The 26153-nt window shown below is 36.8% G+C and overlaps 1 protein-coding gene across 1 annotated transcript; it reads left to right on the top strand.

The window, feature by feature from the left end:
* Nucleotides 1–284: 284 nt before the first annotated feature.
* Nucleotides 285–25240, top strand: LOC118750601 (otoferlin-like). Its single transcript, XM_036485339.1, is given in 20 exon segments — nucleotides 285–468; nucleotides 638–821; nucleotides 939–1001; nucleotides 8427–8511; nucleotides 16703–16836; nucleotides 16838–16860; nucleotides 16967–17153; nucleotides 17215–17310; nucleotides 17384–18067; nucleotides 18128–18325; nucleotides 18388–18504; nucleotides 18570–18923; nucleotides 18982–20051; nucleotides 20120–20489; nucleotides 20556–21100; nucleotides 21158–21404; nucleotides 21471–21721; nucleotides 21795–22033; nucleotides 22518–22797; nucleotides 22879–25240. Coding segments are annotated over 20 exon segments (5397 nt in total). The 5' UTR covers nucleotides 285–379; the 3' UTR covers nucleotides 23060–25240.
* The last annotated feature ends 913 nt before the right edge of the window (nucleotides 25241–26153 follow it).

Genomic DNA, 26153 nt, shown 5'->3' with positions numbered 1-26153 from the left:
TAAAAATTAAAGATTTCAAACAAGATTTTACTTGTATTTATATAGATGCTCATACTTAGCGCAATTTATTACTTAAAGCAAGATGTGTTGAAGAAGTAAACTACTTAGTGTCTCTTAACGCAATAAGTATGCCTACTTTTACTACATTATACCATTAAATTATTACCCTCATATAACGTCAAATAGTATTTACATGCAAACATAATTTACTCATATCTCGCTGACCCTGCCTCATTTATTCTTTTTTTTTTCAAACAGATCACCACTGATTTTCGAGCCCGATGCCGCGCACACTACAGCCACCTCAGCCACTGAGGCCGACACCGATGATGCTTTGCATACGCGCCGGCTAGCAGTGGAGCGTGGAGGTGCTGGGGGCATGCCACCAAGCACAGCAGGTGCTGACAGTGGGCAATCGAATCAATCAAGCGATGTTGACGAGCTACAGCACTATGATAAAGGCAAAATGTAAGTATTATTTCACTTTGTACTCTTAAATATTTGCTTATGTAAATACGAGTACGTATGTATATTGTATGCAATTTGTTTTATAATTATCAATATTAATATTTGTGTTTTCTCATTGAAATACAAATACATACATATATACTGCGCCGCGGTCGGCCACGTCATGCAGGATCAAATCAATGACACGCGCTACCGACCATCTCAAGTCACAGGATTTTCAAGTTTGCATTACCATAATTGAAGCTAGACAGCTGCCTGGCCTTAATATGGATCCAGTTGTTTGTATTCAAGTGGGCGATCAAAAGAAATATACCAGCGTCAAGGAGAGCACCAATTGTCCGTACTACAATGAGGTGCGTGTTGAGTTGAGAATGCTTGAATTTATTGAAGTGGCGTGAACCTTAAGAGTTCTATTCTTTAATTCATTTGTATGTCTGTATTTTCTATGTTCTCCATTTCGTTTTTTGCAGTATTTTGTGTTTGACTTTCACATGCCGCCAGTGATGCTATTTGATAAAATTATAACGTTATCGGTGAGTAGAATGTGTTCTAATTAATTATATGTACCATTAAAACATAGATTCTTGTGAGCGAGTGGCAGACACTCGGCACATACAGACAATACAATAATACATTATGCTAATAGCATAAAGATATCAATTAAATGTGTCTTGCTGTATACATACTTACATACTTACGGTGGCTGACAGATGCAGACTCAAGTGTTGATTTTCTTTTAGCAGAGTAACCCATGGCGTATGAGCAACAAGTAGTTCGTTGACTCCAATCATTAACTCAAAGCGGTGGTCACATAAGGCGATTTTACAGGCCTAGTGCGGCAATGGGATAACAATAGGATTTTTTTTACGAAATTAAAGCTAGCAAATTGTGTCCAACTCAATACCAAGAACTCTTAATCACCGGCATTAATTAAAGAGATAAAAAACTTTATGGTCGAGGAAGAAATTCTCTATATATTTTCCGGATTGTACTACAATACCTCATACCAATTTTCCTTAAAGTTTGATCAAACGCTTGGACATTATTTTATGCTCTTATTTCTTCAAAAAAAAAAAGATAATAATCATTGAATTTAACAATCGATTACCAGAATCCCACCAGATAACAGTAATTCCCACAGCACTTGTGCAGAAAATGTCTTATTCTACAATGAAAAAAATAAATCCCTTTGTTATCGCTTTGTCGGACTAGACTTAAGGGTTGCTGTGTGAGTTAACGTTAAAAAAATCAAGAAAATCGATCAGTGCGTAGTTGTTTGAAAATCGACATTTTATATTTGAAAATTTTACAATTTCGTAGAAATACGGTTTTAAAAATTTTTCGATTCAATATTCCAAGTGTTTTGAAAATGTAAATTTTCAAAAATGGTTCTAATCGGCAAATTTTTTGCAAAATATGGAAGTTTAAAAAAAGTAACTTTTTTTTCAAAATTCCACAACTCGCAAACGGCTGCACAAAAAAAAAATCAAAAAATCAGGGAGGTCTCTCTCAGATGCTATTTACTATGCCAAAAAAAAATATAAAATATCATACAGCCATTTGAAGCAAATATCGTCGTAGTTTTTTGCGAAAATGAGAAAATAATAATCACGAGATCATTAATATTTTTTTTGGGGAGGGGCAAACGATCACTCAAGCCCAGGATGCACTCTGCTTCGTTGTATAAAAAAAAATATTAGGGATGTGCCGGGTATCCGTTTTGTTATCCGACTATCCGGCCGCATACTGGCTAAAATCCTACCGGATTTCCGGATTTCGATTATCGAAGATTCAACTAAGGAAGGTGGTGCGCAGAGATACTTCATTGGCAGTGTAAACAAATTTGGAAATTCTTTGCGACTATGCTTCCACCAAATTAAAGGATCTTCTTTTGCGTGTACATATGGTTGCTGCCTTTTTTCTTGTACGGTCACTGCCTTGTCTAGCCATAGTTTGGCTATCAACATCACTCCAAAAACTGGAATCAGAAAGTTGAAATTTATCTTGAGGCGTATTGTAACGCCTTACTCCATCGATACAAAATGTAAGCGTTTAACAAAAAAAAGAAAATTTTTTGCTGAGTTGATCCACCTAACCTTAATTATGAAACAAGATTGGTAGTAAAGAAAATGATATTAATTTCATGATAATAAGTGCTTCTGCAAAAAAAATGGGCCCAAAACATAGATGGCGCTGGAATGAAGATATTTAGATACCCTTCTGCAAATTAACTAATTAGATGACTTAATAAAGCCCCATCCTTTAAGTATGCATACTAAGAAACTTAAAATCCTTTAAGCGTCACAGATATCTTAGCACATCAACGGGTCATCGGTATATCAAGTAGGAGTGTGAAAGAACACGTAGAAATATCAATGACCCCGTTTGTACGGGAAAACTCTTTCATCCTGTGGAACAGCAGAATTATAAAAGAGGATTACGCACTCTCGACAAACCTTGCAATACTTGCAGATATCTCACAGGTGGAAATACGAGCTCAAAGCAACGAAGGAGATTAGTACATATGTACATATACCATATTTTATCTCAGCGCTATTATTCTTGGCCTATGAGTAAGGAAGGTTCTACTCTTCAGTCCTTTCAGTCACAACTAATAATTTTAACATTACAAACCGTTTTTGCATTCCAACACTATTTTTGTATTGGTGAACGCAAAAGTTCTGATCAGGCTTCGCGAAGCAAGCCGGGCATTTGCTAGTTTTAGAATAAAAACACAAAAAATGCTTTCGGGGCTTTTCAAAGTGTGACAATAAATTAATCGTGGCTTATGACATTTCTTTCAAGCTTTGCTTAATTTTCGGTCCGTAATACTTACTTGCGCATATATTTAGATATGTACATACTAGGGATGTTAATTTTTTCGATTATTGCGATCCCGGGATTTTCGGGATTAGTCCCGGGATTTAGATATTCATTACTTTCCAATAACTTAACATGAAAATATTGCATCAATATAGTTTGAGAAAATACAATAAAACTGCGTTATTAGTTTTAGATTTTTTTTATTAGAAATTTATAATTTCAAAATTATGATAAATTTTAAAAAATTATTTGAAAAATTCAGTGCAACGTAGAATAAAAATGGGTACTAAATGAAAGAGAAAATTCTGTAGGATTTAAAAAAAGTAAAATTTTTCGGGTTCAAAAAGACGAACAGGTATTGAAATGCCCTTTTGGATATTCAAGGATAAAATTTTTAAGGACATTTTCAATACCTTATGCACCAAAAAATTTAATCTATTCTTTTTCTACAGAATTTTCTCTTTAATTTGATAACCACACTGTTTTCCTAAGTACATTGCACTAAATTTTTGAAACCATTTTCTGAATTACTCATATTTTTCAATTTTCGAAGTCTTTTTAAAAAAAAGCTGAAACGTAATTTTACTGCATATATTTGGCCCATGGCTTCGCGAATATATTGATTTTTTTTGTATGTAAAATGGCATGTCGCACGGTGTTATGTGTATGTATAATTAGCTAGACATATACAAAAAAAAAACCATTAAATATTAAACAAAAAAATAAAGCGAAAACTTGTCAATATAAGGCATTCTATTATCGCCACCATTGCAAATTACAAATCCCGAAAATCCCGGTATCCTTGGTAAATAACATCCCTAGTACATACATACACTATATACACTAACGGTTGCCATCAACATTCAACAGGTTCAGATATGAATAACTAAACTAATTGCGATTTATTGGACCTAATTAGCGCTGATTAACTTTGCAACACGTTCACAAACTCTTAACAGACTCAAAGTAAACTATTTGTTTACAAACAATGCAACCAAGTAAGAAATTTTGTTCGACTGAACTAACATTATTAACCGTCCATTTATTAATTGTCAACAGAGCCAAAACAAACGAAATGCAAAGCAAACGGTGAATTATACCTGCGAGGATTATAAATTTATGCGCTGAAATGTGCTTAAGCGCATAATTGGAAAACTTCTGCATAGTTATGATAAGGTTGCAAATACTTTGTGAGCAAATCTAATTAGAGAGTTTGACAGTTTATTGTACGTGTAAATTTTTGCTTCCATAAAGGATAAAACTCATTTAAGAACAGTACAGCAAAAGTGGAGAGATATTCCTCTAAATGTTATTAGAATACATACATACATAAGGTAAATGCATGCTTACTTTTTTTAATACTTAAAACGGTAACTCTCCTTTTTCTTATAACGGGCTTTTAAAAGAGTCTAGTAGACTACATAGCTGTCACATCATAAATGTATCTACTTGTTTGAAAAAAATTAGCTACAGCATTGAGTTACTTGAAATCATTACTATTTACAAAGCAGTTACGTTTACTCATTATCGGAATACAGAAATTGTAGTGAAGGTCGATGCTTATGCCAAGAAATTGTGGTGCAGTTGAGTAGTTAAAGCGTGCAAGCGTAACAAACAAACAAACAAACTTACTTACGCATTTATAATATTAGTAAGGATTAAACTAACTATATTTCGAAAAAAATTGGATTTCGCAAATACACAAAATATCCAGCCACTTAAGGACGGGATAATCCCTGTGCGTACTCTGCGTACCTGCTGAACCATATGAATACTGTTTCTACCGTGACAATTGGTAATGGTTGTATCCGTGGCAGCATCCCGTGCAACATCTCTTTATGATCAGCTTTATCCTCGATGCTATATGCATATATGATACATTTCATACTAGCAGATAAGTAATCGTAGCAGTCCCTGGCCGAGTTTATTAAAACTTGTCTGGCTTTGAATTATTACGGACGTGACTAACACAATAATATTTTTTTTTTGTCGAAGAGAAAAGTACGTATATGTATGTTGACTACTGAAAGCAATTCGTATGTACATATTCACCAGCCTTACTTTCGTGTTTTTTTCTTTAAAAAAAATCGCTATCAAGGCGCATTAATACAAGGTGATATTGGCAGCTCAAAAACAAAAAACTACACAACAAATTAGATGCACGATGAAAATCAGAAGACAAAAAATTTGCAACAAACACATCATTTTGACAATCAGCACAATTCCTCTTGAAATCAGCTGCACCGGTAACACCAACTTGTATGAATTCGCCTTGGTGTGTATTTTGTGATGGGCGCGATATTAAAATATGCTCTCCCTCAATAAATAATAAAATATGCAGTACTTGCCCGATAAACTTAAAAATAAGACTGTTACAATATTGAGGAAAGTTTAGTTTTATTGTATTTATAGCTTTTTGACCGGTTGCAGTAAATAAAACAGATGTTTACTTCTTTTACTGAGCGTTTCGAATTTTTTGTAATCAGTTTAAGGTCCTGAGTTAACAAAAAAAACACAGCTCCTTGCCAACAAAACAACTGCTGACCAGTGTTAACTAATGAGTACATACACTAAATTTAAATACATATTTTTTATTTATTTATTTAAGGCTATACAAAAAATAACTTACCTGCGAAACTTCAAATTTATTCTCAGGTTATACAATCCAGAAAATTTTTAAGATCTGGCACACTTGTGGGCTCATTTAAGATTGACTTGTCAACCGTTTATGATGCGCCGGGTATTTAAAAAATTATATCACTTAAATCGTATATATTTTTTTCTTCCTTTTCAAATAAGAAGAAACTTTTATTAAATACATATCTATGTATGTACAAATGTATAGATTTAGGCTTTCTTGACGTTACTGTGTATATATGTATGTACATATATTATTTTGAATTCTGCTTCATTCTGTTTCACATGCGAATTTTATTTCTTAAAATCTAAAAAGCACCTGCTTTACACAATGTTAACATGCAAACAAGAAAAAATAAGATAAATTATTCAATCAACGTGTTATTTTAAAATAAGGTGAATGAAGCTTTACATTCTTTCACACATACATACATACATATAGACATAAGATACAAAATACCCAGCAAACAAACAGAATTACCTCAGAAATTAATGTGGAACCAAAAGCGAATTGATAAGCGCTTCCCCTATGGCTTCTAGAATGCATTACTTTAACACGACCATGTTGTTGGCGGTAATGACATGCAGACCACTTCTCATTCCCCGCATTGGGTGAAGGAAGCGAAGGACAGTTTAGACACTCTAAAGTAGGACCTTCTAGAATACGTTCCCAGCAAAAATCTGCAATCGCTTTAAGTGAAAACGTGTTCTTCAACGTATTACTTTAGAACTTCTGAACTGTCTTTTGCTTCCTTAACCCATTACGGTGGATCAAAAGTCGTTTGCAAGGGCTTTTCCACCAATGACATGCCAATGTTAAAATAATGCGAAAGGAGAAGCGCTTACCCATTTCCTTGAAGGCCCCATTCATTTCTGAGCTCCACACGTCACCACAAGAAGCGATCCCATATTTTTTGCTGTGTATACCTATTTAGGTACATACATGCTCAGCATGCTCTTTCATGCAAGTACTTGTCCAGCATTTCTTCTACGTGTACACTAGGGTTATGATTTTTTTTAGACCCAAAAGCCTATGGTGGCATTCAATGATCCACGGTCTAAAATGCCAGAAAAGTTACTTGACTTTGTTCAGATTTAAAAAAGGTCTCGCGCATAACGGTATTTCTTCCTTTTTTTTACTCAAATAAAACCGACTTGGTTCGATATTTTTAGTTCACTTAAGAATTCCAGGTAAGAAATAAAAGTAAGGCAAAATAGTGTCACAAAACGTACCATAAAGGTTTAAAGTACAAACGTGGGTCAAAATGCTAATTAAACCAAGATTTTACACAAAAATTACAACTCACTTTTCAGAGCCCGAAACTTCCGAATATACCCATAGATTTTTTCATTGGGCTACAGTTTGCGAAATATTGCGAAACTACCATAATTTTTAACATACAAATTTTGGACTACCCTATTTTCCATATAAAATGGCAGGCATGGATTATCCAAATGGAATTCGATGTGGTTAAATATTTCAGAAAAAAAATTTGCATTTTGGTCAAAATTTGCAAATCAAAATTTGCGTATGGCTTCAATTCAAATTTTGTCTTCCCATAGCACCACAGCCTTTTACCAATTCAAAAAAAAATCAAAAAAGACATAACCCTAGTGTACACGTATGTATGTATGTAAAATTTTATTTTGGAAATCTGGAACAAAAATGTGTAATACAATGTGTAAGGCAATTGATTAATACAATTTGGATATAATCCGTGTTTGTGATTTATAATAACAAATACAAAATCTTAAATCAAAGACACTTTCCAATATTTCTTTTGTTGCTCTCTTTTAATCAAATATTTACTATTTTATATATTTGCTTTTTCTCTTTCATATCTGTGCTTACCCGTTTGTGCTTGAATTTTCCTTCTTCGCATACATATACACGAATGCATCTGCAACTTTTAAATCTATTCAATTGTCTACTTATCTTCGAATATTTACTAATACACTCGATAATGTAACACAAAAATAAAATAAAAAACAAACAACTAAACCAACCCCACGTGCATACAAATATATGCAACAAATAATACAAAACACTAAAATTATTTGCAAACAAAATGGCAATGGCTACATTTTTGAAATTTCTTAACAAACAAAATTGGACAACGTATCAAAAATCTACGCAAATTCCACACTAAATTACACTTACCGCCCAAAAATGCAAATGACAACAAATATATGTATGTACATACAACAAAAAAAAACATCTGTAATACAAAATCAACACCATCATACATATTTATCAACTGCAATTAACCAAACAATTGTTATCATCATCGCAATTAATGCCTATGAATATGGCCATTTTGCGGAAATTGTTGATCTGCCAAAAATGCACCAACACTTGCAAATTCACATCCACGCAACGCACATGCAATTATATATATGTATATTTATCATGGCTGCCTGCCCGTACAAAATGCATGCCATCGCGGTCATACCTACCCTACAAACGTACATATGTATGTGCTTAAGTGCGTATTCAGGTTCTCCATAGTCGTAATGTTTTACTGCGAAACAAATTGATTGGTAATTTCAAATTGGATATTGCCACCGTTTGGAATCATGCAGGTAACTGTAAATGACAACAAAAAAGGTAGTTCATGCAGATGATTGTTGAAATGAGATAGCGTGCATATCTACAGTGCCGGACAAAAGTATTGGCACAGAGAATTTTTCGCAATAAATGCCAAGATTTTTACTCTGAATTATTTTCAATATTTTTTAATAAAAATATAGTTCGTTTTTCACAAAAAAAAAAATAAAACCAAAATCTCTAAACTTTGTGCAAAACTTAGGAAATTCAATAAATCTTCATACTAATGTGCAACTTTCTATTCAGATTAAAAAAAAAAGTAATTCTAAGTATGCAGCCCATTATAGCCCATTAAATTTTAGTATAACAAAGTGCAAGTTTGAAGTATCTGAAAAAATCGCGTTGATTTTTGGAAATATTTTTAATAGAAGGTGTTTCTCATTTTCTCCATACAAAAAATAATTGTCGAACATACTTTGTATAGAAGAACCCGAGTGAAAAAAACTTGCCAAAAATCAACGCGGTTTTTTTTAGCAACTTCAAGCTTGCACTTTGTTATACTAAAATTAGATGGGCTATAAAACTGCATACTTAGAATTTTTTTTTAATCTGAATAGAAAGTTGCAAATTAGTATGCAAATTTATTGAATTTTTGCTGAGTTTTGCACAAAGTTTGGAGATTTTGTTTTTATGTTTCTTGGTGAAGTACGAACTATATTTTTATTAAAAAACATTGAAAATAAATTAGAATAAATAACTTTGCTTCTATTGCGAAAAATTCTCTGTGCCAATACTTTTGTCCGGCACTGTATGTACACAACTACATACATATGTATACATGTGTACCCTAAAGATTTAACAGATGTCCGGTAGCTATCCGGTTTGGCGGATAACCGGCCTTAATTTAATGCTAATCGGTATCCGGCCGGCCGGACAGTTTCGCAAAGCAAACGAATCTTTGTTATCTTAGGAAAACGTTTTATAAGTAAAATTATTAAAATTATTTCTCAAAATAAATTCATCAACTATTTTTTGCTTAAATGCCTCTTCAACGCAAACACTAATTTTGGAATCTTGGAATCGGCTGACTTTAGAATTGCTCATGTGCATATACAGGGTTGGGTAAATATTAGCCATCTGTGACAGAGATTTGGCCTTATAATAGTGAAAGTTTCTTTTAAAGGAAGCTGTGAAAATTAGCAGCTTTAGCTTAAATCAAAAATTATTAACAGGGTATTCATCTAAACGCGTAAATGCCTCATAACTGTGTAAACATCGTAAAAAAACAGGTTTTCGATACAAAATAATCGAGTTTACGAGGTTAACGTGATTGTGTACGAGGCATTTACACATTAAGGTGAATTGCCCTTAAATTTTATTTTGCTGAACAAGATGGAAACCGGTTGATCTTTAGAAATATATTTATTTCGGTGACAACCAGACAATGAACTTGTTATCCGCCCGTCGTCTATTCGGCCAAATCACTATTCGTTACATCTCTAGTGTACACATTTATGCTAAATGCTGGAAATATGCTGTACAGTAAATTCATTCTGACTTCCCTCAACAGAGAGATATTTATGTATGCACCCAATAGGCAAACCAACTGAGCCAAACTGACCAAAAGACTAAACTAATTTGTTTTCAAACAAACTAATTTTGAAAGACAAAAAAGATGACTCGGGAAAAAGTTTATATTTTTGTATAAGAAAAAAACATTTTTTTTTTATATTGCAATCTTGCAATACTCTTTTAACAAATTTCCGCATGAGCTAAAGACAGCTTTAAACTTAGCTCAGAACCCAATGACAATGCTACATATATGAGGTGACCACATAATTGACAACCTCGTATCTATGGTCCGATTTGTGTTATATCTAGAACGTACTCACACTACTTGCATGGAAAAAAATAACCCATCAAAAAAGTTTGCCGTTAGGTGGTGCGGGGGTTGGTTTTTTTTTAATAGTTTAATAAAAGCTTGTCTTGGTAATAGCCGACAACCTCTTCCGAAGCGGTACGAAGTGATTGGAAGATGGAGTCCCACTGCTCATTTATGTCTAGGCGATATAACTGGTATGACGAAGAGTGCCGCGTGGCTGCAGAAAAATGAGCAGCAGTACGAAGCTACCCTGCGCGCGCCAGTTGAGAAAAACCGGGAAGCATGAGGGAAGAGAGACGCCTTTTCAAGAAAATAAAAAGAGAGGCATAAAGGCGTGAGTGCGAAGAGCTTGAGATGCTGGCAAGCAGGAATGCGGCCCGAAAATTCGATCAGAAAATAAGGCAGCAATCAAATGGTGTAAAGACCCCAGCTCCAGCAAAGATGAAGATGGCAAGCCGATAACAGATGTCCCGAGTACACTTGAGATATGGAGGACGCTTTTGAATGGCGGCACAAGTGGCCCGTTTGATGAAGGAGAACCCGAACCAATGTATACGGACGAAGCTCACGTTCCTCTACTCGGTGGTTTAAGAACAATAAGGGCCCCCGGAGCCGACGGTATTCCGGCTTCAAAGCCGATGGCGAAGAGTTGAAAGGGCGCATGTACCAGCTCTTAAACAGAGTTTGGTCTGCTTTTTTGGAGAACTCTCCGCGCCGTTTGTGGTCAAATGAGGTTTTAGACAAGGCGTTTCACTCTCGTCCGGCTTTTTTTCAATCTGATGCTAGAAAGCGTAATGAGAGCTGCCAATCTGAATCACAGCGGCACCGTATACAGCATTTTCCAGTATAGAAGCTAAAGAGGTTGGTCTAGCGGTGAATGAAGAAAAGGCAAAGGACCTGCTGATAACATAAAAAGAGTCCACGCGTTTCGGGACACACATCACTGTTGGCAGCTATAACTTTGATGGAGTAAAGGACTTTGCCTACCTAAAATCCAGCATAAACACCACCAATAACTACAGTCTGGAGATCAAGTGAAAAATAACTCTTGCCAACAAGTGCTACTTTGGGTTCGGTAGGCAATTGAAAGGCAGAGCCCTCTCTCGACGAACAAAAATTACGCTCTACAAGCCTCTCGGCATGCCCGTGCTTCTATATGGCGCAGAAACATAGACGACGTCGAACAAAGATGAGAAGGCTTTGGGTGCTATCGAGAGAACTATCATATGCAAGATCTACGACCCTGGATGATAACGCTCCGGTAAATAGATCCTTCGACTCCGCACCCATGGGTGGACAACGAAAGCAACGGCGCCCACGAACAAAATGGTACAGAAGGACTTAGCTGTACTCGGGATGAGCAACTGGCGCAAATTCGCACAAGAGAGAGGCAATTGGAGAAGCTTTTTGGTCAGACCGACAAACGGTTGTAGTGTCAAAGAAGAAGATGAAGAAAAGCTTGTCTTTAAAAAAATTTATTATGGGGGTTTTCCAATGCTTTTGGTCGATATTCAAACATTTCTTGTAGCAATTTGTTTGCCAGTTTCTGGACTTTGAGTACAGCCAAGTTCAAGAAATTGAGCAAAAATTGTAAATACATATATATTTCTATATTAAAGTCGCATGAAATGCGGGCTATATCGCGCATTCTTGGATTATTTTTTTTTTGTACAAATGTTGACCACTTTAATGTATATGTAAATACATATTTATGCAAGAGAGGTTACTTACATTTCACTGAATCCTTGAAATGCCTGCTGGGTAGGCAGGTTTATACTGTGTTTTCCTTCCTGTGGCATTTCCACATCCTTTGTCGTAAAAAGAGCACGCATTCAAACGAAACTCGAATTATGTGCGCAAGCATGCAAACGTACATACATATACAGTCGTGCCATGGATGTGCGTACCCTTATGTAGTATTTGCATTACCTTTGTATGAATGTGTGCACAGAGCGGAAATCATGCTGATTGTTTTGACGCTTGTGAACGCCTGCACTGAGAAAAGAGTTTAGTTACGTCAGCTAAATATGTTTTTATCAACACATGATTTGGTTATAGTTACATTATTTGTTTATAGTAACCAAATCATGTGTTGAGAGGAATATATTTGGCTGACTTTTTTCTGAGTGTGCAGTAATGTTAAACTTGCGACTTTTTCACCGTCAGCAACTCAAATGGTGAAAGTCTTTGCCGCAGTCAAACAAAAACTTGTTTATGGTTTAAAACATTTATGCGTACTCAGTTGTAGTACAGTAGCGAATGAAAAAACATTTACAGACAACTGAAAATTAAATTTTATGTTTGATTCAAAATTAAACGCAATTAACAGAAGCACAAAATATATATCGATCCCTATCCACCAAAATAACGTAAGCGGAAATGCCTCTAGATGCTCTAGGAATATTTCTGCATCAAAAAGAAAGCTTTGAAAAAAAGTGTTATTTTGGTTATGAAAAATCGGCTTTTCTTTCGACACTTGATTTTCTATACAATTTGTAATATGTGACGTGCAAAGTTAAAAGAGGCCTAAGGGTTAAAAAAAAGTTGACTTTTAACTCTACATCGATTTTTTAGCAGGTGCCACTCTCTTTTCAATGCAATACCCGTTCTAACTGCATTCGTTTTTTCGGAATGTCAATTTGAAAATGGACAGATTCACAAAAAGCGCGTACAAATTAAATACGCTTGCTAACTTTAAAGTCGTTTTTCTTGAAAACCTATTTTCGTACCGTAGTTCCCTTTAAATTTCACTGCCGCATACATTAGGATGCATCACCAAAAAAGTTTCGGTTTTTCCTCCTAAATATTTCGGAAAAATATTAGGATTTACTTGAGCACTACCTCTTAGAAAATACCTCCAAAAATTTCATTAGTTTGATTCCGTTTATAAAATTTTTACACATTTTTATGCAGACGTTTTCAGCATAAACTCGTCTATCGTTTTTAGAAAAGGTATTTCCAAACCTAATTTTATTTATAAAACACTCGATTTTTGGAGATATTTTCAAATAGGAAAATATTACTATGCTTCCGAAATATTTTGGCAAATTTTTTAAGAAATATAATAAGTTTTACCTTTCCGATAGATTTTTTTTTTGTATGGAGAGTGATGCACCCTAAAGCAGATATTCATTAAGGAGTTAAAATATTTCAAAATTTTAAATGGGCATTCATCAGTTTGTTATTCTATCCCATCAACTTTAAGTGTGCACATTTTTATATCGTTCACTGTACATTATTTATACTAAGTACTATGCATATTTGGGAATTTCTTTGTCTTCTAATAGCCGCCTGCTGCGCTAACCTCTTACTTACAATATTACAATTTTCTTGCCACTTTCCTTATAACAAGTTTTCAACAGTCAAATATCCTTGATGCTTATCTATACACTGACATACATACATATTTACTTCCTCTTTGACTCTTTCACAAAACCCCCGAATTTTAATAAAGTCAACGCGTTTCGCCAATTGAATTACAAAGTTGAGAAAAATAAAAAATAAAAAGCAAATGCAATTTTATACATCTAACGTAATTTGTATGCAGCTTTAAATTTTCGAATTCTATGGCCATATGGTCAGTGTGTTACATACATGAGAGAGACCTTGGTCATTCACATATATTTGCACATCATTTATCAGAAGTTAGTGTCAGTGCCGACTCAGCTGCTCTAGTTATAGCATTGATCTCGGCTTGGGAAATGCTGGTGTAGCCTGGAAGCTTATAAGGCTATTCAAGCTCAAGCTCCAGACAAAGTAAAGCTGTTCCAATTCCTTCACTAATTTCATATCGGTCACTGTAAATAATTGGTAAATAAGATGTTTAGACCTCGCTTTCATTTGGTCCCCTTTTTTAAAGCATCCCTGAGGAACAACTATGGAATTGTATCCGTGAGTGTGGTCCACGTCGCCCCAGTGTTATACATAGATCTGTAAACCTTTTCACATCCACCATCATCCCAAGAAACCATCGAGAATTATTGGTCCAATGACTGCTATACAATTGTGAAAATCTTTCAATGTCCTTACGGGTATTTCACTTACCGGGCTTAGACATTTGCCAAATATGTTAATAGCTAAATCATAAACAATGCGCTCTAAAACTAGCAGATCTTTCTCTCATAAAAAGATATACATAGGAAACAATCCTGACGTATGCCTCCCTACTCGACATCGTCGTTGAACCCCACTCATTCATCACTGTCAAGTGATAATGGCAGAATTAACTGTGATTGACTCCAGCAGTTGAATTCTAGAAATCGATACGCAAAATTTCTACCACTAAAACTCTCAAAATGAGAGCCTAAAAATATGCAACGTGAAGGCCGAAGAGGTTCAATATAAAATCGTAGGTACTATGGATATGTTACGTTTAGCTAGAAGCGTCGTATATTTTTAGGCACAAGCCTTATTCCTTAAGAGATTTTTAGGAATTTAGCGTGGTTATTTCTAGAATCCCGGTAATTTGCAACTGCCTTTAGATAATATGACTTGTGGACTTAAATGGGTGGGACGATCTCAAAATTCCCTTCAGTATAGTTACTGCAGTAATGTATTCAACATCCTCGCTATGCATAGACCAAGCCATAATCGGATTTTCCCTCGATTCAGTGAAGCCAAGACAGTGGACGGACTCCTTTCCCAACTGCCAGGAATCTCTTTTGTTTCTCTTCTAATTCCTTTCTTATATAAATTTTGTAGAAATGTGTACGCCCTCCAACCTTCTATGCTTTCCCTACAGTTTCCTTCTTCCATCTTACGTACTTAAATTTTCATTCTGGCCCGAAATGTATAGAGAAGTCATGGTTAGCCAATAGCGTCTTGGAAGTCAAGACTTCTGTTGCTTTTTCGTTGTCCGAACTGCAAGAGATTTAATAGATTTCTATATAGTTTCTCAAAAGATTTCGATAAAGATTCCAGTTTACTTTCCTGGGATTCCTGTAAATTTTGTTACAAAGTAGTGATGCAAACAAACTTTTAGTTATCGTTTTACATACTATCAAGGTACATTGAACAGGTAGTATCAGTAGAGCAGCTGATTTGATTTATTTTCAAATTATTAGGTCTCGAAAATGTCAAATATTTTAAATTTTTTCTCACAAAAATTCTGAATTGTTAAAATCCATTTGCATGTGAAACCTTTTTCCATACAAAACAAGCGATTGAATAGCAGCTTTTGGAACGTTCGCCCAACTCAGAAGCACAACCGCTGATTACTGGCCCTTGCAAAGGATGGATCAATGCTTCGAGAAGCAAACAAATTTACTTGCATCAATTTTTATTTTTTCCAATTAAAATTTTTTATTTTTTATAATTTTTTGTATTTCACATGGCACGCTTTGATTTAGAAGAAAAAATTCAGAACAGTTTTTGACACTTTCGATACCAGAAGCAACAACAAAATACACGCAAATGTTGTTTTTGCTCTACTGATACTACCTGTTTAATGTGCCTTGCATACTATTGTTAAAGAGAGACTCAGCTCTATTAAAAATTTACATATTATGACTTTACTGTGCCATTGGGGTTGATGAAAGGCCTCCGCTCTGGACTTCCTCTTTCAATGTCAATGCGAATTTGCTGGGTCATTCTCATTGAAATGGTACATATAATGGTACATATAATATATATAATGAGTCGAGGTTCGTCGTCCTCTGGCATAGCAACCACAATTTGGTAATTTAGGCTGAAGTTGGAAAAAAATATATGCGTTGAACTCAGAAGTAAATCTTTTAATAAAATCTAAATTCCCTTTAAAAGTTTTTTAAGCCTTAATATTGGAACATCATTCAACCCAATCGGTTCTAATTTTTAAAAGCTTTAGTGAAAGTTTACAATGTTAGCTTTGGGTTCAGGCTGCTCTTTCTTTGAATTTTTTCTCTGTTCACAAAACAGCACGAATCGAGTTTGGTGTTGTACTTGATGTTCGAAAACGATATATTTAAATATGTCATTAATAATGCGAAATTTCATGCCAAGTCGATATTTTAAAAAGAAAAAAACATTTTTCAACACCAAGCTGACTTTGAAAACGCACGATTAATAAAAACTTAGTGGAGTTAAATTTTCAAGCCGCAGAAAATTAAATTTTCACAAAAATTTATAGAAAGTGTTCAAAATCGATTGGTGATCATACATTTTCGTGTTTATAAATCCTATCTATGTTTGTACTATATAGATGGTCAATCATTAAATTTTTCCGCACATAACTTTTTTCTGAATGTTTGCATGATTTCTTAAATATTTTGAATTTTTTATAGTTCATTATGCTTTAAATTCAATAAAATTATGTAGGAATTTTATCGGGAGTATTTCATGAACTATTATTTCGTAAACACTTGTAGATCACCAATTCTACCATAAATGGGCGTTACTCTCCGATCCAGATGATTTCTATAGTGGTCCAAAAGGTTATCTAAAATGTGATATTGGAATAATTGGCAAAGGTGATACCGTGAAGGTGCCTCAAAAATCTGAAAAAAGATCCTGACGACATCGAAGCGTAAGTGATGAATGCTTTCGTAATTCTAAAAATTAATAATTGAAGCGAAGTTTACAAAACTTCATTATTGTAATAAGCACTATTCATTATATATTTTCGAAACCAGAAATCTACTGCTACCCGTCGGCGTACCCATCGAGCGCCAACGTGCCAAATTCATTGTGAAAATCTACCGTGCCGATGGCTTGCCGCGCATGAATTCTTCGCTTATGGCTAATGTGAAGAAGGCCTTCACTGGCGAGTCTAAAGATTTGGTCAGCCCTTATGTGCAGGTTTCATTCGCTGGATTAATGGTAAGAAGGCGCCGCTGAGGGCTTTAACATAGCACTAATTAGCCTTTTCTCTTACACAAAGGGCAAGACCACAGTCAAGAAGAATGCTTACGCACCAGTTTGGAATGAACAGCTGGTGTTTACTGAAATGTTTCCGCCGCTATGTCAGCGCATAAAGGCTAGTTATTAGACGCTATTAAAAACACAAAGTAGTTTAATAAGCTTCGTATATTACTCCTCCTCCCATATAGATTCAACTACGCGACGCTGATCCCATGAAACCGGCCATTATTGGCACACATTACATTGATCTCAAGCAAGTATCCAATGATGGCGATAGAGGATTCCTACCCACTTTCGGTCCCTCCTTCATACATCTTTATGGTTCTACACGCGATTATACGTTACTCGATCAACACTCCAATCTAAATACCGGCTTAGGCGAGGGAGTCAGCTATCGCGCACGTCTACTACTCGCCATACGCACTGAAATTACCGACAACATCGAAATCACCACCGAGAAGAATGTCGAACTCGAGCCGGCATATCCGATTACAGAATCCTCGTACTCACGCAATGAGGAATTCTTTCTTTTTGGTTCTATCATTGAAGCCTCCATGTTGGATAAGAAAGTAAGCGATAAAACGGTATTCTTTGAGCTCAGCATGGGTAATGCTGGCAACTCGCTGGACGGTCATAATGAAAGCTTCTCTACAGCCACCGATGATGGTGAAGACGTCTGTGTGCTGGAAACAGTCGATACCACCTCTTTTAGCAGCGTCACGAATGCTTGTAAGCCCATCAGTCACGATAAGTCACACTATTACCTGCCCTACTGGGACTATAAGCCATGCATGGATGTGAGATGCACACTGCCGGATCTGCGGCGACGTATGTACAATAGCAATATGCTATCGAAAATGTCGGAAAATTTGGTAAGATTATGCAAATTATCTTTGATTTATGCAAATTAGTAAGCCTCTCACATTTCCCAGGAAGAGGGCTTGACAAAAACGCATAAGCTCATTGAGGAGGAAGATGTTAAGGCAGAAGTGCGTCTGCGCACCACACTTGAAGACTTGGCGTCAGCTTGCACCCGCTATATAAGTATAACCAAAGCGAATATAACTGGACCGGGCAGCGGCAAGACTAAGTTGGACAAAGAACGCATAAAGCTATGTCAAAGTGAAATCGTAAGTATTGAGCGCAGACGTCTTACAAAAAGCCTACATGCATAATCGTCTCATTATTACAGGAAACCCTTGGTAACTTGGCGCGCAATCTACGCGCATTGGTAACACGTAGTTCACTTAAAGAGCGCTTCAAGACCGCACAGACGTTCCAACAAAAGCTGAAATTGCTCATCGACGATGTGAGTTAGGCCGGCCGTATGCTTAAACTTTGCTACTAATACCACTATGATTTCTTATTCTCCAGCCTCAGCACTCATTGCCGGATATATTTTTATGGCTAATCGCTAATGGCAAACGTTATGCGTATCATCGCATGTCCGCACGCGATTTGATTTACTCTAATATCGAGGAGGAAAGTGGTGTACATTGTGCGAAAATACAAACCATCTTCTTGAGATTGCCTGGCAAACAGTCAATTGGTCCAGCCAGCTGGTTTATACAAGCCAAGCTATCTATTTACCTATGGTTGGGCGTTGTGGGTCATAAGGGATACTTCTTCGAGGGTCTGCCTATCGGTTATGATCTATCACACGAGCTGCGTAATGCGGAAAGGCCTGGCGCTATGGCGCCAAATAACATCCATTATCTCGAGAAATCTGTATGCCACTTGAAGTACTGGTAGTTCCCTTACTCATTTGTTCTCTTCTTATTTGCAGACCTTTCAGTTGCGCGCACACATCTATCAAGCGCGCTCTCTAATCGGCTCCGACGCGTCCGGTCTCAGTGACCCTTACGCCACTGTCTACATAACCGAATTCGCTAAGACCACACAAGTAATCGAAGAAACATTGAGTCCCACCTGGGATGAATTGTTGGTTTTTGATGAAATTTTAGTATTTGGCACCAAAGACGAGATCAAGAAAGACCCACCTACCATAATCATTGAGATTTATGATCAAGACAAAGTTGGTAAGTCAGAGTTTATTGGCCGCGCTATTGCAAAGCCGCGCGTAAAGCTACGTGAGAATGTTTATACAACACCCACACTGGAATGGTTCGATATTGTACGTGGACACGAAAATGCTGGCGAGTTGTTGGCCGCTTTTGAAATGCTCGAAATCGGTTCTACCGATATGCCACGCCTCACCGAACCCAAACCACTTTCCGCCAGCCAACAAGAGAAGATCAAAGACAAAAATGCGTCTCCACCACCGGGCACCATCTTTCCTGTGCCGAAAGAAGTACGTCCACACTTAGCGAAATTCAAATTAGAAGTACTCTTTTGGGGCCTGCGCGATCTAAAGCGTGTTCATCTAATGTCAGTCGACAAGCCACGCATCGATGTTGAGTGTTCGGGCAAAATACTCAGCTCGAATATTATACAGAACGCAAAAAAGAATCCGAATTTCCCCAGCATGTTAAAATCCATAGAATTGGAGTTGCCGCTTGAGGAAACCTATGCACCACCAATCACCATACGTTGCGTAGATTGTCGCTCGTTCGGCCGATATACTCTGGTGGGTACACATCAAATCACTTCTATACACCGGTACATATACAAAGCCCCACCGAAAGAAGACATCACCAAATACAAAACCATGGGTGGGCAGATTATTTTGTCGGCGCCCTTGAACGAGGAGGGTTTGAACAATCTGGTCGATGGCTTCAATATGCAAGCAATGATTGCCGCTAACGCACAGCAAGCGAATATGAAGGACTTCTACGGAAATCGACGTTCCTCCTGTGATCAGTTTACGCTCTATGGCGCGGCCTGCGTTACGAAGCTGTAAGAAAATAATTTCGCTTAAAATGTTACCTGTATTTTCTTTTATTATTTTATAAATCATTTTTCAGTGCCAAGAAGCAAGCATCAAAAAAGAAATCATCGCAGGTGAGCAACCCGAATGAAATTATCCAGGAACAGGACCACGACGATGAGCTTAGTCGCGATTGGTGGACAAAATATTTTTGGTCTTATGAAAGACTCATCGATCTGACTAAAACGGAGAAAACACACATCTCTGATAAATTTCTAACTCCACCGGTTAATGCCACGCCCAACAATGTACAAAAATTTGGTATGAAAAGTTCAAAGTTGGTGCAAAAGTTGAGTCCAAAAGGTATGACTGGCATAGCGCGCGGCAAGTATGAACCGGGCAGCGAAAAAGTGTCACCCAATCAGCAAACTAATAGGACAAATATGAACTCAACAGCTGTGTGCCAGGTAATTGAGTTAAGAAATTAAGATCAGAAGAGTTAAACACTACCCCTCGCTTAACGTACTATACAGATCTATCCCAACGAACTGGAGGCGCAAACAGAATATAACTATTTCCGTGAGTGGCTGCACTCATTTGCGCTCTATCGCGGCAAGAAGACCGGCGACTCCGCCGAGGACGATAATCGCACCGTTGGCTTCTTTAAAGGCGCCATCAAAGTCTACAAACTACCACCGCCAAAGGGCACCGAGCTGCCTATACCCAACTTACCCGCCAATGATCCACTTCACGTGCTTGTTCGTATCTATATAATCAAGGGCACAGATCTGCATCCCATGGATCTGAATGGCAAAGCGGATCCATATGTCGTGCTGCAGTTAGGCAATAAGCGATTATCTGATAAGGAAAACTACGTCAGCAAGCAACTAAATCCGATATTTGGTAAGTGCTTCGAAGTGGAAGCCACATTTCCACAGGATTCAATGCTGACCGTGCAAATATTTGACTGGGATTTGGTGGGCTCCGACGATCTGATAGGCGAGACGAGAATCGACTTGGAAAATCGCTACTATAGCAAACATCGTGCAACCTGCGGGCTAGCGCTGAGATATGAAGTGTAAGTGCCAAGGAGGTGAAAAATACGCAGCAAATATTAATTGTATTTTTTCCACAGCTGCGGCTATAATCAGTGGCGCGACCCTATGAAACCCACACAGATTCTATCGAAGCTGTGCAAAGAAAACAAACTGGATACGCCGCATTATTTTCAAGATCGTGTGGCGATCGGCAAGTATTGTATGACCTTCTCCGACGAAGAGGTAATAGCATGGAATGGACCAACTACTTGTAGAAATCGTGACGAGCATCTGGCGCTGGCTGTGCTGCATAGATGGAGTGAGATACCCAGAGTGGGGTGCAAGGTGATATACAGGAATATCAATTATTTAGAAAATATATAATAACAGCTTCAAAACTATACCTAACAGATTGTTCCTGAACATATCGAGTCACGTCCTTTGTACAATCCCGAAAAGCCCGGCATTGAACAGGGAAAAATCGAAATGTGGGTGGATATGTTTCCCATGGATATGCCGCTGCCAGGTCCACCAGTAGATATATCGCCGCGAAAACCCAAAGAATACGAGTTGCGCGTGGTTATATGGAATACGGACGATGTGGTGCTGGAAGATGACGCATTCTTTACGGGCGAAAAAATGTCCGACATTTATGTAAAAGGGTAAGTAAGAAACGTAAGATTCATTTTCACGAGAATTTAACTGTTTTTTTGTTATCTCTCTTCTTATCTTCAGTTGGCTGACGGGTCCGCAAGATATGCAATCTACGGATATACATTATCGTTCACTCACCGGCGAAGGCAACTTCAACTGGCGTTTCATCTTTCCCTTCGAATATCTGGCGGCCGAGGAACGCATTGTGCTTTCGCGTCGCGAATCGCTATTCAGTTGGGACGAGACAGAGGTGAAAATACCAGCGCGCTTGGAACTGCAAGTATGGGATGCAGATCACTTCTCAGCAGATGATTTTCTTGGTGCGTTTAATATATATTTGTGTGTTAGGGTGCATCACTCTCCATACAAAAAAATAATCGGTACTATTTTTCCATCGGAATTATAATTTTTTTTTACATTTTAAGACTTCAGCAAGAATATTTCGGATAAATAATAAGATTTATTTAAGCTAGATCGATTTTAAAATACCCTCAAAAATATAATTTTTTTATAAATAAAAATAGTTTTTAAATCTTTTTTTCCAAAAAATCAGGTCCGTTGACAAAAGAGCTTAAGAATAAAAGGTCTGCATAAAAATGTTAGACAATTGCATCAACGGAATCATATCTAATAAGAAATTTTTTTTACTATTTTCAAATCGGTACAGCTCATGTAAATCATAATATTTTTTCGAAATATTTCTGCGAAAGTCTTAAATATAATGATTTTTTTTTTTTTTGATGAGGCACCCTAATGCGCATATTTTTAAGCCTTTTAAACATGCGCATTATCATTTCCCGACAGGTGCCATATCCTTCAACTTGAATCGTTTTCCGCGTGGCGCCAAAAGCTCTAAGCTTTGCACTCTAGATATGCTTAAGTCAGACTCTAATGCGCCTACGGTAAATATATTCAAGCAGAAGCGCGTGCGTGGTTGGTGGCCATTCTATGTAAAGAAGCAGAATGAGGAGATGGAGTTAACTGGCAAGGTGGAAGCCGAGTTCCATTTGCTGACAAAGGAAGAAGCCGAACAGAACCCTGCAGGCTATGGACGCAGTGAACCGGATCCGTTGGAGAAACCAAAGTACGCACTTTATTTTACTTTACATTTATTGAATTCTTCCTTTTTCTTAACTCTTTTTCTGTCTTCATTGCTTGCTTACAGCCGCCCAGATGCCTCATTCATGTGGTTCCTAAATCCGCTCAAGTCGATACGCTACATCGTGTGGCACAATTACAAATGGGCTATTCTCAAGGCTTTATTGATTTGCGGCATATGTTTGTTCTTCATACTATTCGTCTATTCGGTGCCTGGATACTCGGTCAAGCGTTTGTTAGGTGCTTAAGCGGGAAAAACGGTGTGCAAAGCACGAACGATAGAGTTAAAAATTTTTGGAGGTAGAAATTTAGGCGTATATTTTTGAAAAGTTTCAAATATTGGCAATCAAATTTTCACTTAACATCAAATTAATATGCAGGGCTTATTGGTTATTTATAGCGCTTTCTTTTCTACAAAAAATGTTTCACTTCTATTGTCCAAAGGTAATATCCCTGAATTCGCAAGTTACCGTCGGCTTCCCTAATAATCAGTAAAAGGCCTTAGTAGGCGAACTCCTTACAAGAAAAATTAACTCAACTTTATCTGATCAAAAAAATATGTTCTGAATTTTCTTTGTCTTCAAGGCAGAGCCAACTCTCTGACGCTTTGGTCACCAAATTGGTGAATATAAAAGCGTTATCCGTTATGACCAGTGAGACACCGAGAGAGTAACTTTTATATCCCTTCTATTTAATATCCTACCCATGAAAAGTATATCCCCAGACCCTGACTTGTGTAATGCCCCCCACTAACTCTCCCCACTACTACGTTAGGTTAGGTTGTCTTGGCTGTTATCATCCAGCACGTCCGTCTTCTTTTTATTTAGAAACATAACCAATTTGTAGCTCTGATGTCGCGTTCTAAATTGTAGAATCTGGTTCATCCAAACATTTAAAGTGTAGAGGAGAAACGATCATAGATGAGTACTCGTTAAAGCGGGGGAGTGGCTGGACGCTTTCGATTTTCTCCATATCTGAATATCAGAAAATACATCTCTGCATAATAATCAATAGAAGTATCGATCAGACATCTTACAGCTTTGTTGATCGCTGTTGGTTCAGCTTGAAAAACGTTACATATATCTGGCAAACGATAACTGAGGCTAAGTGAGAATTCTTGCGAGTATACCCCACTTCCCACCTTCAGATCTAACTTAAGCCGTTAGAGTAGATGGCTGTTGAATAAGAGTACGCGATCAGAACGGAATGCTTCCCCCCATTCACGCCTTAATTGAATTCTTGTTTGGAAACTATTCCTTAGTGCAGTAGTCGGTCTGTGTAGAACAGGTACCTGAATTCATCGGGAAGATCTTCCAAAATTCTATAGTTTCCGAGCCGCGTGTCACTCATAGCACTACAACTTTCCTGTAGTTTACTAATAAAATCTACAGATAGAAAGTGAAGCAAGATTGGAGTTTAGTCGGCGTTGATGGTAAAGCTTCCGTGATCATTATGCACACCAACCTACCAACCAGTACAAATAAAAATGGCCATCTAAGTTTACCCACTGAGCAATTATGGATCGTCCAAAGATAGTTGAGGATTCTTTCCGTACCAGCTAGCCGGTTACCTCGTTGTCTTCAGCGTCTAGAATCAAAGGCGTGGAGGTCGATGGTCTGGTTATGCGAATTTTTACTAGGAACTTTCTGCCAAAGTCAGTCGCCTCGGTCATGGAGTAAGTCCGCTTCTTGCCAAGTCTGGTATCTTCTTGAGAACACCGAAATGAAGCTTCTTACGAATGCGACTAATTTCACTGCAAGGAGCTTCTCAGGGTTAGTCAGGAAATGCGAGCCATAATTTGTCCATCATATCCTCGGGAAAGCTGCGCAGTCTAAGAGAATGCTTCCACCGGATCATCCTCTAGGCGGCTGCTATAGAAGCGATCAGGTAAGATTCCTACCCTCAGCACGTGAATATCAAACTCACAGCGGCTTGTCAGAAGGATAGTCCAGTTGAGCGTGCCCTGTTTTCTAGCCAGGGCTCGCTGAGCTTACATGACACTCAATCGTTCAAGAGTGAACCAGAGGAGAATATAGATATCCCCAACTGCTCTTTATCCGGCGATAATATATACAAAAGGGCATTTTCTTCGCCTCGCAGTTTACCGCAAAGTCGTTGTGGCCCTGAACCCAATTACATACATATTTTCACCTGAAAGACACCCCGCAAAAAACACCTAAACTTACTCTCCCTTCAAGAATTCCTATAGTCAACTACGCGATTGAATGGTAATATGAATCCATACCAAACTCTTGTAAGTGTTTAAATTAATTATTTGAATTCATCACTTATTTTTTAATTACATGAAATCAATCTTCGATTCCCTTAAAGTTAAGTTCGTGCAAACTGTAATGTCTGCTCTTTCATAGTTCGAAAGAAAACTATGTAATTGATTTTTTTAACGACTCGTTTAACTTGCTTAAAATGTTTTTTTTTTTTATTGGCAAAACAATTGTTTATAAGTATTTCAATATTTTTAGACGATTACAGATGTTTTGAAAAACTGCTTGATCTTAAAGTGCTTATGCAGTAAAACCAGGGTGTACCTGATTTTTTCCTGTATTTAGCGCCAATCATATCAATAAAATTAGTTAGGAAACACGGAAGTTAGAAGGCGTATGAATGTACGCTTGTACAGATGTAATGTAAACGATATTTAGCAACATGTTTCAGGGTATTCGAAATGCTTAAAGTAATGAAACGAAAGTGCAAAGAGCTACATACGTATGTATGTATTTAGATAGCGTGTAATCACAGACATAGAAGAGAGAGGGAGATAAAGAATATATGTATATTTTGTGAAGCATTTGTATGTATGTAATTGAGTGACTGCACTCGTATGAGTATGAGCTAGAAAAAAACTGAAAAAAAAATCTATATCCTTATATTTTTAAGATAAAATCTAAAATCAAACTCAAACTAGAACTTAGCGTGTTGTATTTACGAATTTTACAGGAAACTTGCAACAATGTACTCTAAAACAATCATATTTACAAAACATGCATGCATGCGTACGTACGTTGGTACTTATATACATACTTGTGCTAATTTTACTAAGTATTCAAATATATATAGATAAAATTAATTAATAAAAATCTTAGTGTACAAAATTAATTAAGGAAAATAATTCAAAATTTGAAAAAAAATACTAATCCAAAAATATACATATACATACATACAAATTAGGGTGGTCGTTAAAATATCAACATCACGTACAAAATAAAGACATTCGTGAAAAAATACAATAAATAAATAAAAAAATTTGGGGTTTGAAAAATTTTATTTTTTTTATCGCAAAAATTTTACAAAATTTGATTTTGATCAACTAAAATTTTGGGGGTT

The sequence above is a fragment of the Rhagoletis pomonella genome, unplaced genomic scaffold, assembly GCF_013731165.1.
Source record: "Rhagoletis pomonella isolate Grant_MI unplaced genomic scaffold, Rhpom_1.0 Rhpom_scaffold_00318, whole genome shotgun sequence".
Classification (NCBI taxonomy): Eukaryota; Metazoa; Arthropoda; class Insecta; order Diptera; family Tephritidae; genus Rhagoletis; species Rhagoletis pomonella.
The sequence above is the reverse complement of the archived record's forward strand: the minus strand, read 5'-3'. Positions and strand labels throughout refer to the sequence as shown.